The 15,001-nt window shown below is 41.8% G+C and overlaps 2 protein-coding genes and 1 non-coding gene across 3 annotated transcripts; 2 read left to right on the top strand and 1 right to left on the bottom strand.

The window, feature by feature from the left end:
* The first annotated feature begins 969 nt into the window (after window positions 1-969).
* On the top strand, window positions 970-1,063 carry trnai-uau (transfer RNA isoleucine (anticodon UAU)). The gene is made up of 2 exons: window positions 970-1,007; window positions 1,028-1,063. It is a non-coding gene; the product is annotated as a tRNA-Ile (tRNA).
* A 5,054-nt stretch (window positions 1,064-6,117) lies between these two features.
* Window positions 6,118-11,507, bottom strand: faap100 (FA core complex associated protein 100). Its single transcript, XM_071461986.1, has 8 exons — window positions 11,070-11,507; window positions 10,853-10,962; window positions 9,858-10,756; window positions 9,017-9,173; window positions 7,963-8,908; window positions 7,526-7,648; window positions 6,515-6,601; window positions 6,118-6,282 (listed from the first exon to the last, which is right to left on the bottom strand). The coding sequence occupies exons 1-8, from the start codon at window positions 11,223-11,225 to the stop codon at window positions 6,151-6,153; spliced, it is 2,610 nt and encodes an 869-aa protein (XP_071318087.1). The 5' UTR covers window positions 11,226-11,507; the 3' UTR covers window positions 6,118-6,150.
* A 181-nt stretch (window positions 11,508-11,688) lies between these two features.
* birc5a (baculoviral IAP repeat containing 5a) lies at window positions 11,689-14,911 on the top strand. The gene is made up of 4 exons (XM_071461984.1): window positions 11,689-11,893; window positions 13,225-13,334; window positions 14,248-14,365; window positions 14,609-14,911. Exons 1-4 carry the CDS (start codon window positions 11,786-11,788, stop codon window positions 14,699-14,701), a joined length of 429 nt encoding a protein of 142 aa, XP_071318085.1. The 5' UTR covers window positions 11,689-11,785; the 3' UTR covers window positions 14,702-14,911.
* The last annotated feature ends 90 nt before the right edge of the window (window positions 14,912-15,001 follow it).

The following is a 15,001-nucleotide window of genomic DNA, read 5'->3' on the forward strand; positions in this document are numbered from 1 at the left end:
CCACGCCATGACCTGAGCAGGAGCAGCAGCTGTGGCAAGACACTCGCCAACTGTGATCAAACTGGTCGACCACTTGCTTGTTGACATTCTGTTTTCACTGCTGTGCTTCTTCAACCGCTTATTGAAAACAGTAATGTGGTTATTTCATCATACAACCAATGTCAGTAATCCTGCCTTGACGTCTGCCTTGGCGACCGATTCTTTCCCTCCTCAGCTTGTGATTGAAGGATAAATGTTGGTGATCTCTTGATGAAAATGTGTCTTCACTTCACTTCCTATACCAAGCAGTGACACAATATAGAGTCCTGGATGGTTATCCACGACTGTAACGTATTACATGGCCACCCTCTATCAGAGCTTATTATACACAGGTGGCAGAGGGGTTAGCACTTGGCACACAGCAAGAAGATGTGTAGAGTTTACACAGCAAAGCCTCAGGGACCTAAACCCTAAAGGGCGCCTCTCTACGTTTAGTGTTCGTTAGAAACCTTGCAGCTGGAGACCATGGACACGTAACGTGCAATAATCAAGGCAGGAGGAGATAAAGATACAGACAACGGCTTAGGCAGTAATGTGAGATAAAATATAATGTAAGATAAAATGTTTCAGCCCATTGATTTTGGCAGCTGGGAACAGGAGATACTATTTGGGATAAAATATTGTTTCTTCAAATAACATCTCATGATTGTTTTAAACTATAGTAATGTCATTTTTATATTAATACTGTTTCCCATTTCTGTTATTGATGAGTTACATGTAGTAAAACAGCAAACTGTTTTCACTTGCTGCCTGATTAGGCCTGTTCTCATCCTTACAATGTTTTCTCTGATCTTGGTGACCTCAGCATGCTCCCTGCAAACATAACCAGAGAACTGCTCTAACTGACTGAAGTCACCAGCCTCATTTTCTGGGAATATTTAAATCTCATTTCAGTGCATGTGTAAAGTGTTGGACAAGGCAAAGTAACAAGCTCCAGTGGCGCAATCGGTCAGCGCGCGGTACTTATAAGACAGTAACCAGCAGAGTGATGCCGAGGTTGTGAGTTCAAGCCTCACCTGGAGCAGTGGAGTTTTAACGTGATGGCTGAGGAAAAGGATTCACTAAACAACAGACTGTATCCAACTGATCGTAACACTAAACCAACAAAATCTGATGAAGTTATAGATCTAAATGACTGCACCACAATGGCTTTATCCTTCATACAGCAGCAAAGGTGTGTCTGTTCTCAAGAAAGAGACTAATGATCGCCTTCAAACACTGACAAAATTCTCTGTAATCATATTACACTAATCACTAATGATCCTAATTAGGTAGGAACAATGAAATCACTTTCTTAGTATTGCATACAGACCCTGAACAGGCTCCAGTAGTGCAGTTGTTCACCACCTTATATTCAGAAACTAGTGATGCTGAGGTTAAGTTCAAGTGTTTTCAAGAGTTTTTTTTTTTTTTTTTAAAGGAAGGTTAATATGACGCCTCATACTGATCACTAGTAGTCAAACAACCTGCAGACGCCAGTGGAAGTTTTTTTGTTTTCTTTCATTAGATTTTGACAACCTGAGCAATAAATAATAGCACTCTTGAGCCCCACTTGTGTAATAGGTTAGTGTGTACTTATTAGACAGTAACCTGCTGGGTAATGCTGAGGTTCACCTGCAGCAGTGAAGTTTTACCTCAGCCAGTGAGGTGACAACACGTGTCCTCTCTGTTTCCTGACAAACAGGTCTGCATGTCTAATGTGGGCATGAAGGAGTTTGCTGAAATCAGATTGAGTAGAACAGCAAAACCCTTTCACTCATTTATCATGATTTGTTCAGTTCAGTTTCTGCATGAAAAGACCTGCGACCATGAAGTCACATCACTGCCACCTATTGGACAGTACGTCACTGTTTACCTTTATATTTACATCACTTTCTCTGGTCTTAAAAGTTCTGCACTCAAGCTTTAATGCCTCCAACCTTATTAGTAGCTGAGTTGTGGAAGACTTTTTCTCAGACAACCTTCAACTCATGAAAAACACCTGAAACATTTTGTTTCTGCAACTTGAATTTGGCTCACTGCAAAACCTACATATACAACAAGGCTGTTGTATGTCACTGTGTGGCAGTTAGATTGTGGTAACATTAGGTGTAATGCTGTTTTGGAGAATGCACTACACTATGATTACAAGCTTTAATCTAGTGAATTACTTACTTTTTTATTTATTGGTCAATTATAATGAAACCAGCCGTCTGTAAATGTATCCACTTCTCTACAGCCTTGTTCAATAACAACTGCTGTCTGTCACACAGGGAACTGTAAACCTGAGGTCCTTCCCTCAGCTCTAAGACTGTAATTTGCATGTATTTTACCTCAGTCATCTCACACGGACTGCATAGGTTTGTAAACTGAAACTGAGCACAAAGCCGACAAAAAGTGGTAACATGGGAAACGATTATTGTTAGAGCTGTGGAACATGTACAATAACAAAACTGTTTTTTTTTTCCAATTCAGCTTTATTTACAGTGAAAAATCATATACATATGTTCATACAAACATATAAACAGAAGAGGGAGAAAAAGAGTGAGGGGAGAAAGGGGGAAGGGGAAAAAGGGAGGGGGAAGGTGTGTGTGTATATATATATATATATATATATATATATGTAAACACAAGAGGGAGAAAGAGGGAGGGGAGAGATACACATACGTGTGTACACACACATATATAAACAGAATAAGGAGAAAGAGGAATATATATATATATATATATATATATATATATATATATATATATATATATATATATATTCCTCTTTATATATATATTCCTCTTTCTCCTATTAAAAAAAACAATTAAAAAAAGAGGAGGGAGAGAAGGAGGGGGAGGGAGAGGGGGAGAGGAGGAGAGATGAGAGCCCCCTCCCCTCCACAGTCACAGCTCATCTGCAGCAACAGCAGAGTCTGGTCATCCAGCTTCTCTTCTTCCTGGATTTCTTTTCCATCATCTCCTTCACTTGGCTCTCCAGGTCGTCCATCTTGGAGGCCATGTTGCTTTCCCTCTCCACCCACACCTGCTGTTTCTCCTGGAGGAATTGCTGGATCTTCACTTTCTCCTCTGCTGACCAGACGTGCTGCAGCCGAGCAGTAACCTCCTGTTGAGCTTCCTCTTTCATCTGCTGCAGATCTTTCTCGAGCTGCCCAACTTTGACTTGTGCCTCCTCCAGAGCAGCCTTCTTTTTTCGAATGTCAGCCCTCAGCTCCACGGTCACTGTGTTGTTTCTTACACTGACGGCCTCTGCAGCTCTGAGTTGTTCTTTGAGCTGCTCGATTTCACACTGAAGAACTTCTTTCTCTTTCTGGTCCTGCAGTGTCTGCGGCTGTGTCTCCTGCTCCTCGGCTGTTTTGTTGTACAGGTTATTTATTTGGTCCATCTGCATTTTTACAGCGACATCCAGTACGTCAAAACCCTGGACCTTCTCACGCTGGTCTCCAGCAGAGTCCTCTGAGTTGTTGAACCCGGCCTGGAGTTCGGTCATGGTCTGAGTCGCCTTTGTGCACTGACTCACTTCTGCAGCAGTGCTGGTGTTTTGCTGCCTCAGCTTCTGCTTGGCCATGTCCATTTTGATATTGAGACTGGCCACTTTGTTTTGGGTGTTGAGCAGTTCATGACGTACCTCTTCCAGCTGGGTCTTCAGCTCTGTGTTGCTCCTATATGCAGCTGCTAATTTACAGTTAGCCAGGTGCTGCCTGTGTTGCTGCTCTCTGAGGAGAGCGTTTTCTCTCATCAGCTCCTGCAGTTTGTCCTCCTGGACAATGCTGTTGCACGTTGTGGCCTCAAGTTCTTTCGTTTGCAGGCCCTGGAAGTTTCTTCTTCCCTTTTTTGGATTTTGTGGTCTCCAGATTCGACGTGTGTCCATGGTGGCTGTGAAAGTACTGACTGAACGGCTTGTATCTTTCGTGGCTGTGAAAGTACTGACTGCACAGACAGAAGAGTGAACACTTATAGAGGATCAGTGTTCCTGCTGTGTGTTGATTTTTAGATGTTTATTTTGAGTTAAAGTTGTAAATTAAAGAAAAATAAAAATCTTAGTTTTTCATAGGCCTATGTACTAAATTATTTCTATAAAGGTTTCGGATAACGATACAAAAGAGTTTGCTTTGGCACATTTCTGCATCAGTGAAACGTTTGTGCCTCATGTATAATCATTGCTTTACATATTTTCTATATTTTAAAGCTTTTGCATTTTTGATTACATTAAATTTAATCACATTATATGTGATCATCAATGTAAAATATTCTAATATAACAATAACAATCAGATGCAAACCACAGACAAAGACTATAGCTGTATCTCTGTTAGTGCTGTTTGTCCCTCTTCATTTTTAATCATGTGGCTCCACACACAGACCCTCAGCCCTCTGACAACATGTGAACATATATATGACTATATATACAGGTATGACTGTGTCCGAGTGTGTTTATGTGGCACACATACCACCACCCCCCAATGGGTCGGACACGCATCCACCCAGAGATAGCGCCCACAGGCTCCCAGCCAGGAATTGCCCACAGTAACCCAGCAACCCGCCCCCAGCCCGGGGACCGGGGGAGGCAGAGCCCCGCCATCCCCAACAACACTACGTAATAAGACTAATTATTGGAGTCCAGATGTGTTTGAATTCTGTTAATTGATTTTCTTTACAGGCAGACATCCTCTCCATGGAAACATGATCTAATAGTAGATTTTTAAACTGCGGTATGTTTAAGTTCTCTTTTGACTTCCAGTTCAGGAGGATTGTTTTCTTGGCCATCATTAGGACTGTGAGGAGCATGCGAGATTTGTTTGTGTCCATATTAATGTAAGTGAGGTCACCGAGCAGGCAAAGTGAGGGGGAGGCAGGGATGGGATGTCTGAGGTGCGTCGATAGGTCCTCACAAATCCTCTGCCAGAATTTGCTGACCGGTGTGCAGTGCCAAAAAGCATGCAGATAGTTATCTGGTGCGTCACTTTTGCAGGTAATACATCTTTTAGTATTTCTGATACCTATCTGGAACATCCTTTGTCCAGTGTAGTGTGCTCTGTGGAGAATGTTGTTGACTATCAGCTGCAGGTTGGAGTTTTGAGTCATGCCGAAGGTGTTTGAGCAAATTTGTGTTCAGAAATTGGAGTCTGGGTTGATGAGTAAGTCTTTTTCCCATTTGAGAGTTGGAAGCGAGAGAGTTGACTCTGATTGGGCTAAACTTACATAAATTCTAGAGAGTAGTTTTTGGGATGGAAGTTTTAAAAAGTTTGCTATTGTTGGTGGGAGTTCTAAGTCTAATTGCTTGAGGTTAAACGTAGCTTGAATGATGGATTTAAACTGAAGATATTCTAGGTATTTGTTTTTGTCAATGCCATAAAGTTCTACCATTTTGTCAAACGGGATCATACGACTGTCTTGGAGAATATGTTTTAGGCATCTCATTCCTTTATTATACCATGTTGTAAAGTTTATTGTTTTTTTTATTTTGCAGGATGTCAGGATTGTTCCAGATGAGTGTGAGTTTGCACGGGACCAGTGAAGACCCATTCATTTTAAGAAATTTCTACCAGGCCATCAGTGATGTGCTGATATTGATGCTCTTAAAGCTGGGATATTGTTTGATGATGGGGCTAATAAATGGCAGGTCTTGGATTTGGATGACGTAACAGAAAGTTTGTTCAATGTCCAGCCAAGTATTGTCAAATCGACTTTGTGTAGTCTATTTTAGGATATATTGCAGTCTATTGGCAAGAAAGTAATTGTAGAAATTTGGAAGCTCCAGACCACCCCGATTTTTGGGTTTTTGTAAGGTTTTAAGGCTTATTCCTGGTGGCTTGGATTTCCATAAAAATTTGGATATTATGGAGTCCAGTGATTTGAACCAAGCCTTTGGAGGATGAGTCGGGACCATTGAGAAAATGTAGTTGATTTTTGGCAAGATCATCATTTTGATTGTTGCTACAATAGCAAAAATAATATGAGGTTGCATGAGAACATATGAAATTGTCACAGCCACTTACAGTGACACAAAAGTGTATTTACAGTGGCAATTATTATGGACATTATTTATCAATCAGCTGCAAAGACAGGTTACATAACACCGAGCAAGGTTAGGGGCAGATGTGCAGGCTCAGCTGAAAATAAAGAACTAAATTATAAGGAGAGGATTTTCTCTGAGTTCTCGGTAGACACTGAGAAGAGATCTGGTCATCTGCCCTGTGGACACACCCACGCCAAAAGCTCCGGAGACGCGACTCTGCTGGATCTGCTGTAACAGGCGCTGACGTGAGAGGAGGAGGGAGAAAAACAAGGTGAAAAAGAAAGAACACCAAGATCCATTAGATTTAAGCACAATAATGGACAATGATTTAAAAAAAGCTATAGGGTGCATCTCTTTGGTCTTAAATATCTTCCAAAAATATTCATTAATGTAACTGATTACTGATCAATCTGTAATTTTATTATGTTACTTACAGCCCTAGTGAACAAAATGAAGCACATGAAGGTCTTACCTCAGCCCGCTGAAGAGCCTGTCTTAAACCTAAACTCTGGACCCTCTTTGTGGAAGCAGCTCTCTCTGGAGCACTCTGCAGCAGAGCCTGTGTCAACGACCAGAGAAACAGAGAAGGAAGTAAAAAAATAAAAAATAAAAACATGTTTTAATTTTATAAGAATAATAATGATAATATTTCAATGGGGGTGAAGGAATGAAAGAAATACCAAAAAACTAAATATGGGTTTAGCTTCATTGTGTTTTGCACGTCGTGATAGTGATTCAAAGTAATTCAAAGCTCTCCCACATTAACAAGCAGCCTAAACTTCATAAAGAAAAATGCAGTTTTTTTCTGCAGAGCATGAACCCAGCTGCAGGGGGCTCCTCTCTCAGTCCACAGCTTGCACCAAACTCTGTGTTTTTATCCTTTAACTTCATTTTGAGTACAGATGTACCACAAAAGTCCACCATACGCTGGCTCTGATAGCTCAATGCACTGCAACTTAGAAAATACATGCAATTTGACAACACAACCAAATACACAAAGCATTACAAACACAAAAAAGCGATGAAACAGGCTGGCAAACACTTGCTCAGTGCGTTGTGACTTCTGAAGTTAAAAGCACTGAACAACAAATGTTGTTTCACAAATAAATGTTAATTCATTCATTCATCTATATCACTTTTTTGTGTCCACTGGAAACACTTCTGTTGTGTTGTGTGTTCGCACTGAATTCCTGTATTTGGTTGTGTTGTGAGTATTTGCATAACATGTGTTGTCACATTGAGGAAGGCGTTTTCTGAATGCGTTTGTGTTTTGTCTGTTTGCACGTGTTTTCTAAGTTGCAGTGTGTTGAGCTCTCAGGGCCACCGTACCACCGACATACTCTACATCTTTACATTTTTAAACATGAGTTACTGTGTGCATTCGCCTCAAGTATAAAAAAATGACGACTCACTATACATTTCTCTGGAATGCTGCCATGTTTCTGTGAAAGGCCACAGTGTGAGTGTGTGTGTGTGTTTGTACCTGTACCCGGCACAGCACAGCATGGTGCAGTCCACACACTGCCGCTACAGATGAGCTCTCTACCTGAACTTCTATTGTGCTCAGGGACTCCTTCTTCCCCATGGTCTCCTCCCCTACATTTACCTGGAGAACGCAGGAGTCATCCATCAACGCACATCTGTTTCATTCAAATCATACATTTTATATCAAACCAATACAATGTAGGGCAACCCCATTGCCAAGTGGTTAGGGCATATACCACATGAACACAAATGCTCTTAGCAGGTGAGTCACCAGTTCGACTCCCAACCGGCCTGACTCTTTCCTGCGTGTCATTCCCCCTCTCCTGTCACTCATACTGTCCTATCAAATAAAGGCACAAAATGCCTGGAAAAAACACCTTTAAAAAATATACAATGTAAACTTATATCAATATATATTATTAGGTGATGTTTCACCTCTTTTGCAGTCAGTTTGACTGATTCTCCATTTGGACCTCGTGCAGTGACAACTGAGCTGCTCAGGACGATCTTGTCTCTTTGGTGTCCCATCTTCACTCCTCCAGCACCTTCAGAAAACAGCCAGTCCAGCAGAGACAGGCAGAGATTCTGAGGAGCCACATTTGGCCCCTGAAGGTCCAAATCTGTGCTTTTCAACACCAGTGTATCCCTTATTAACTCTGATGACACCCGCACACTTGCTGAATACTGCTCTCGCTCAGCGTTTGAAGCACCCTCTCCACCTGCCTCCCCTCGTCCCGTACATCTGGCCCTGTGTGATCTTAGAAAAGCTTGGATGCCATCTGTTGGGAAGTTGCTGGATCGAGATGCGGCGTCTTTATTAACGGTATGGGTTGTGGGACTGTTCACCTGCAGGGCGTGCAGCCAGTCTACTGTCAGTGTGTTCAAGGGCAAACTGATACAACTACTCTGCAAGCCAGGAAGGTTTGTCTCCTCCTCTCCCAGGAGACTTGAGAGGGAGAAGATGAGTGAGCAGCTCACTCTCATAGGAAAGGATGCGTCGCCTGCAGCTGCTATGGGCAGGGTTATTTCGAATGTTCCCCCGGGACGGAGATTGTGGAATGGGAACGAAAAACTAGTGGAGGAGCTTTCCCCTCCTGCGCTGGATGAGTAGGAAAGAGGAAACACAGTGACACTCAGTGTCCAGCCTCGCTCCAAAACGTAAGGACTTGAATTATCCAGGATACATGTCAGGTTCAGGGAGTCCTCCTGGAGCAGCCTGCTCCACCTGCTCGTAGCATGACATCTGATTTGCTTCTCCTGCATGGGAAGATGCTCCTCAGTGTTTGTACTGGCTATCAGCAGGAAGCTGACATTGAGCACCTGATTCAGGTGCCTCAGAATCTGGTTTTTGGATTTGATGGCAGCTTTGAGCACGGATGCTCTAAAGGAAAACAAAGAAACGTTGTGTTAAGTAGAACAACTCCCAGCTGTGTTTCATTTCAGCACTGTATCACATAAACAATCAAAAAAGGAATCGTTTTGCATGTACCTTTCACAAACATCGCCGATAGCAGACAGGAGGTCCCTGACGCTGCGGCCCACCTGCGTGGAAGGCAGATTGGACAATCCTGCATCCTTTCTTCCCACGGGTAAGACAATCCTCTGGAGCTGCCCTCTGACAGACAGCCCCAGCAGCTGAGCTTCTCCTGGTATGTCAGACAAATTTACAAAGACAGGAAAAAGCAAATAGTTTCATCTTTAGAGACATGAGTCGCAAATTAAGCAAAGACAACACACTGAGACACGAACTAGGATAAAAGATAGAGGTACTGTAGGTAAGAGACTGAGACTGAAACATGTCGACTTAAGACATAAGACATAAAAGTCATATATCACAGTTGTGTATGAGCAACATCCACTTTGTAACTTGTGCACTTTTTCCAAATTAATTCATCTAGTTTAGAAAGGAAGTAGTAAAAACATCAAACATCTTTGCTGATGAAGTTTTCTACCCTGCTGTACAGTGATCATGCAGAGACAGCAAATCAATCACAGTGAACATTTAATCACATTTATTTTCTCAGTTCTTCTCTTTCATCTGTGGAGAGGATAACGTGGATTTGATGAATTTCTGCTTTCAAAAGGTTGAAAAGGTTTCTGTTCAGCAGCTCACTCAAGATGCTCTTTAAAACACTTTACAATTAAGAGTTTTCAAAACAGCCACCGTTTGCAACTGCTTCATCACACCGAACTAAACCAACCCACATTTATGGTTTAAACTGAGGCAACTTTCTTGAATTGTCTTCAAGTTCATTTTCAGACAGTAGTGGTATGAACTGAAAGCAATGGCATTTATAAAGTTGAGACCTCTTACGCTAGGCCTGACTCACCTGCAGTGTTGTGTGCAGGTGCAGCCAAGGCGATGACTCGACACACATTTAAACTGGTGGGGCTTTGAAGGGCCGCAGCTGTCTTACTGGATGTCTCCTCATCCCCTTCCTGGCCTTCTCTCCTACATGATCCCTCTGCTAGATCCAGCACCAACAGGTCTGAACCAGTGCTGTAGTAGAGATGGTGTTTATCCACAAAGCCACACACCACAGGCCCCGGGAGACACCCCTCAATAAAACCAGCTCTGTTGCCGCCTCCCTCTGGCCCCCCCTTGTCAGTCTTCATCACCACCACTCTCCCTTGTTCGCCCACCGCCACCAAACACTGTGCATGTCCTGGACCTGTTTCCATGACAATGGATGCGCCAACAAATACGACCGGCTGCTCAAGGCTATGCAGGACTTGGAGCCGTGATCCTGGGAGACGCAGAGGGAGGAAACACAGGCGCCCATCTGGCAGGCCACAAAGGATAACCGGCGATTTGGCGAGGGCAGCGTCAATCCCAAATAGAAGTTTGAAAAGAACAGGCTCGAGGCAGAAATGACTGTCCGCTATGGTTGCCTCTGATGAGGTAGATGGTGATTTTGTATCACCAGAATGGACACAAATCAGAGCAGGCCTTCTTCTCACTTCTGTCCTTCCCTCAGTGTCCCCATGTACAACAGCTGAGACCAGTGGTAGGCTGAATGAACTGAGCATCTCATAGCTGCTGGACTGTGATTGTTTGGGTGTTTTGTACAGACTCAGGAGCCAGGATGTGTCCCTCTGGGAGAGGATCAGGAGCACAGAGCCAACGAGGAGCAGCGATAACACTCCTTCTTCTCCAACAACAAGGAATTCAGAGGAGATTTTCAACTCAGCTGGACTGAAGGATGCATCGGCTGGAGTGCTTGGAGCCCTGCAGAGGTGAAAGATCATATTAAGTGTTAGACAGTCGTGAACTAGCACACAAGTAAATTTGGACTGTGTATATTAAGGTACATGCCTGGACAGCAGAAATGGCAAGTTGACACAGTAAACTCCACTTGTACAGGACACATAAAGGTACTGTTTGTCATGACTCTCAGCCAGGTCGCTCACAGGACCAGGAAACTGGAGGATAGCCTGCAACAAAACAGCATAACAGAGTGAAGAATATAAATGTGAGAATTTATCTCACATTGACTCTAATCCAATGGATCTGTGTACAACAGTCCTTAAAGTTTACTTGCCGTGAGTTTTCTCTCTCTTGTACTGAAGACATAGACTTCGTCGCTGCCAGTGCAGAGGCAAACATCTGTCCCTGAACCAAACTTGATCTTCGATGCGCATGATGAGCCTGAAAAACCAAACTCTGTCCAAGTTTCAACAGCACACCGTGCTTCCATAACCTCAACGCCGAAGAAGAAGCAGCCAGCGTCTGCATATGTAGCTTTCGGTTCGCACACTGTTACTTTCAGCAGAGTGAGGGATAGTGGACGTGATAGTTAGTGCCAAAACTGAAGTAGGTAATCCTAAAGCCGGATGTTGACAGAGGAAAGAAAGCGCTTAAAAATTTCCCGCATCACGTTTTGGACCAATAACCGCAAAGAACTACATTACCCAAGAAAATAAAAGGAAGCGTGGGGTTCGGCGCTGGATGTGGGATTGATATTCAACAATTCTGCCCCGTTCAAATTACAAGCTCTGGGAAAATGGTAGAAGATAAGTTTTGTCTTCTTCAAATGTTGTTGTTTGGTCGTATTTTTGTGATATTTGGCGCCATGGGTCCACTCCGTCGGAAAACACTAGGTGGCGTGCTCGTGAACCTTCCATTTTGTCCATTCACCAACGAAGAAGAGTCAGTCTTCGTCCACCAATCAAAACAGCTGAAGTTGAACATTGGCCGAAATTTGAAAGCGCCCTGCTCACTACAGTAAAGACACTATATATTTTAACGCTGAACACAATGGAGCCGTTCACTGAAGAGGACATCAAGATGTATTTTTATGAGAACAGACTGAAAACTTTCGAGGGGTGGCCATTCGACGAGGACTGTATGTGCACCCCGGAAAACGTGAGTGAACGTAACGAACGGTTGACTTTTCCCATGGTTAGCGACGCCTTTCACGTAGCCAGCTAACACAACAACAATTAGCTCTGAAGCAATAAATTCAAATGAAATACGCTGTAACATTAGTTTAAGCTGCTTTAGCTAGCAGATGCCCACTCCGTGTATTACAATCTTTTATTTTAGAGCAGCTTTATCGCTATAATATAACGGTTAAGTTAACGTTATGAGGTTAGCTTCATGTCTCGCCGTGAAATCCGTTCGTTAAGATGTTAAATGTAACATGAAAAGTGTTGTTGCTCGTGTAGTTAAGACTAATGTAGTTTTAGGTCAGCTAACAAAGTAAGTGCTGTAGCTAGATAGTGTCAAAAACACACAACAAATGTACACGTTACAATGATGGCATGTGTCTGACAGATAGTGAACTGAACCACATCCTCAACACACACACACACACAACATGGTCCCAGAGTGATCTTTTAAAATTTCGAGCTGCAAGTACATGAAGTGAATAGATAAATAGATAAAACAGTAAAATACGGGGTGGTGGGTGATGACATAGTGATCTTAAACCATACACTATCAGTTACAATCATACACTATGTTTTCTACACTATTAGGATGTTTTCCTCAAGTCTAATATTGTATCTTGGAACCCTGTACTCTATTTGGAGCGAGATCAGTAGGGTTTGTGAAGATCCACAGATATCCTAAAATACTAGTTTGACAGTGTGTATAGGGTCTCAGACATAATATCAAATAAATTAGTCTAGGGCATAACAAAGCTGTGGGAGAGGGTGCCTGCACCCTTCTGGCAGTTATAATGTATTGGCAAATATGTTTCGTAGATCTGATATAGCTCAGCTGAGAAGCATGATCTATGTGTAATTTTTTTTTTCTTTTTCTTTTTTTTTTTTCAATGAATAGTGCATAACAGTGCAGTTGTCATACTGGGTTTTTTTTTTGGTAAAGAGTGAATACTAGCATACATTGGAGGTCAGGCACATTATTTGATTAAACTATGTACCACTAGCTAATATAATAGTAATAATGGCTGCACTAATTTCTTTGTTATCTTTTCAAGTACTTCATTAAACATTTAGTGTATACAATTTCAGAAAATGGTGGAAAAAGGCCTCACAGCTATTACTCACATTTGAAAAGCTGGAACTGAGACTGATCATTTAATCTTCTAATTGTTTTGGTTATTTTGCTTGGTAATAAAAGATGTATGTAACAATAAAGCTGTTTATTATTTTTCTGTCTACTAAGTTGTTAATCAATTGACAGCAACAAAAAATGTCAGTGTTTTTTAAAATGTTCACTTGTTTCTCCAGATGGCCAAAGCCGGCTTCATTCACACCCCGTCAGAGAACAGCCCAGACATCGCCATGTGTTTCTTCTGCCTCAAAGAGCTGGAGGGCTGGGAGCCAGAGGATGATCCAGAGTAAGATAACCACATTACAGGGCCACATATTTTAAGCTCCATGCTCAGTTTTTAACACACACAGACTTTGTGTTAAAAAGTTTCCAAGACATCAAAATCATTTTCTCAGAGTTTTAGTCCATATGACTGATAAACTAATGTGTAAAATCAATGGAGTCCTTTAGACTGGAACTGACTGGCCAAATATGTGTGTAAGTTAGTACAAAGTGATCCACATAGATACATTTTGAAAAAGATAAATACATCTCAAAGTTTATCGGTCTCATTTTCCCCTCTTTGGCTGGCTGACTAAAATCATCCTACGTGGGATATGTGGTGATACAACTAGTGAACATGGAAATCAACAAACAAGGGTAAAGGCCAGTTTGTTGAATGGTTTTATTGAGACTAAGAGCTGTTGACTCTCAACACAAAATTCCAAGGCTATAAATGTTAAATATCCCTCAGAGTGTCTTTTCTTTGGTGTGAGAGAGTTTATTTGTGACCATTGCTCCACTGTTTACTGTTCCAGTGAAATTTTCCACTTACCATTTTTGCGTGTTACATAATTTTGCAGTATTTGCAACTGATACAACAGCATCTCAGGCATGAACTATCTGAACTCTTTGTAGATCTGTAAATACATTTTATATTCATGGTCATTAATGTGAGACTGTGAATTACTGTGAACCTGTCACTGTCGTTAAATGTCACAAAATAGTTTGTATTATTTAGTGTTTTCTCTATGGCAAGCAGAGCTGTTGCTGAAATATTCTGTACAAGTGTTTCCCACATCCATATTCCAAGTGCTGTCATTCTCGTGTCTATTTCTCATGGCACAGTGTACATTCCCTCCATATGTTTGTGTGCACAATTAAATATTTCTCTCCCTCTTAAAATTTACTCCCTCATCGCTGTCTTGTCTTGTTTCCAGAAAGGAGCACAAATCTCATTCTTCATCCTGCCACTTCATTAACCTGAAGAAGAAAGTAGATGAGCTGACTGTGGAGGAATTCTTCAAACTACAGAAGGAGAGGCACAAGTTCATCATTGTATGTTATTCAGAGGACTCTGTAACGTTTAAATTACTAACACAATGCATAGTTGAATCCACTGGTTCAGTCACATATTTTTCTGGTCTGTTCTTTTTGTCTTATCTTTTTGTTTTGTGGGCATGTCTGGCAAGTGAATTAATCGCACAGCAAGATTAACATCTACAAATGATAATAACTTCCTGTGAGAAAATTAGACCCTGTCATTATTCCTGATTCAGATTTCATTTCCTCCACTCGCAGAACAAATCCTGCAACGAGGCCGTTACCAAGTTTGAAGAGGCAGCAAAAGTGAGAAGAGCAGATATCATCAAGACGGCTATGGGGGAAGAGTGAAAGCTGGATGTCTGCAGATGAATGAACTGGGCTGTGTGTGAGAGATTAATTATAGTTGGCAAGTGACAGACTGGTTCCTCACTGAACTATTTTCCATGTTTCCATTATATGTTTTCATGTCTCCTTCACAATATATCTGTCATTTTTAATGTTGTCTGTTTTCATGTGGCCTGTTTTAACTCATTAAACTTGTTCTTTTTGGTTTCTCTATATGGTATGATCATTTTTTTTAGAGATGTGTATTCTGACTGGAAATTTACTAATGTGTTACATCAAGGTGAGTGTGAAAATATGTGTAAC

Source organism: Trachinotus anak, unplaced genomic scaffold (assembly GCF_046630095.1).
Source record: "Trachinotus anak isolate AG129_WGS33_773 ecotype Australia unplaced genomic scaffold, CSIRO_AGI_Tana_v1 ptg000025l, whole genome shotgun sequence".
Classification (NCBI taxonomy): Eukaryota; Metazoa; Chordata; class Actinopteri; order Carangiformes; family Carangidae; genus Trachinotus; species Trachinotus anak.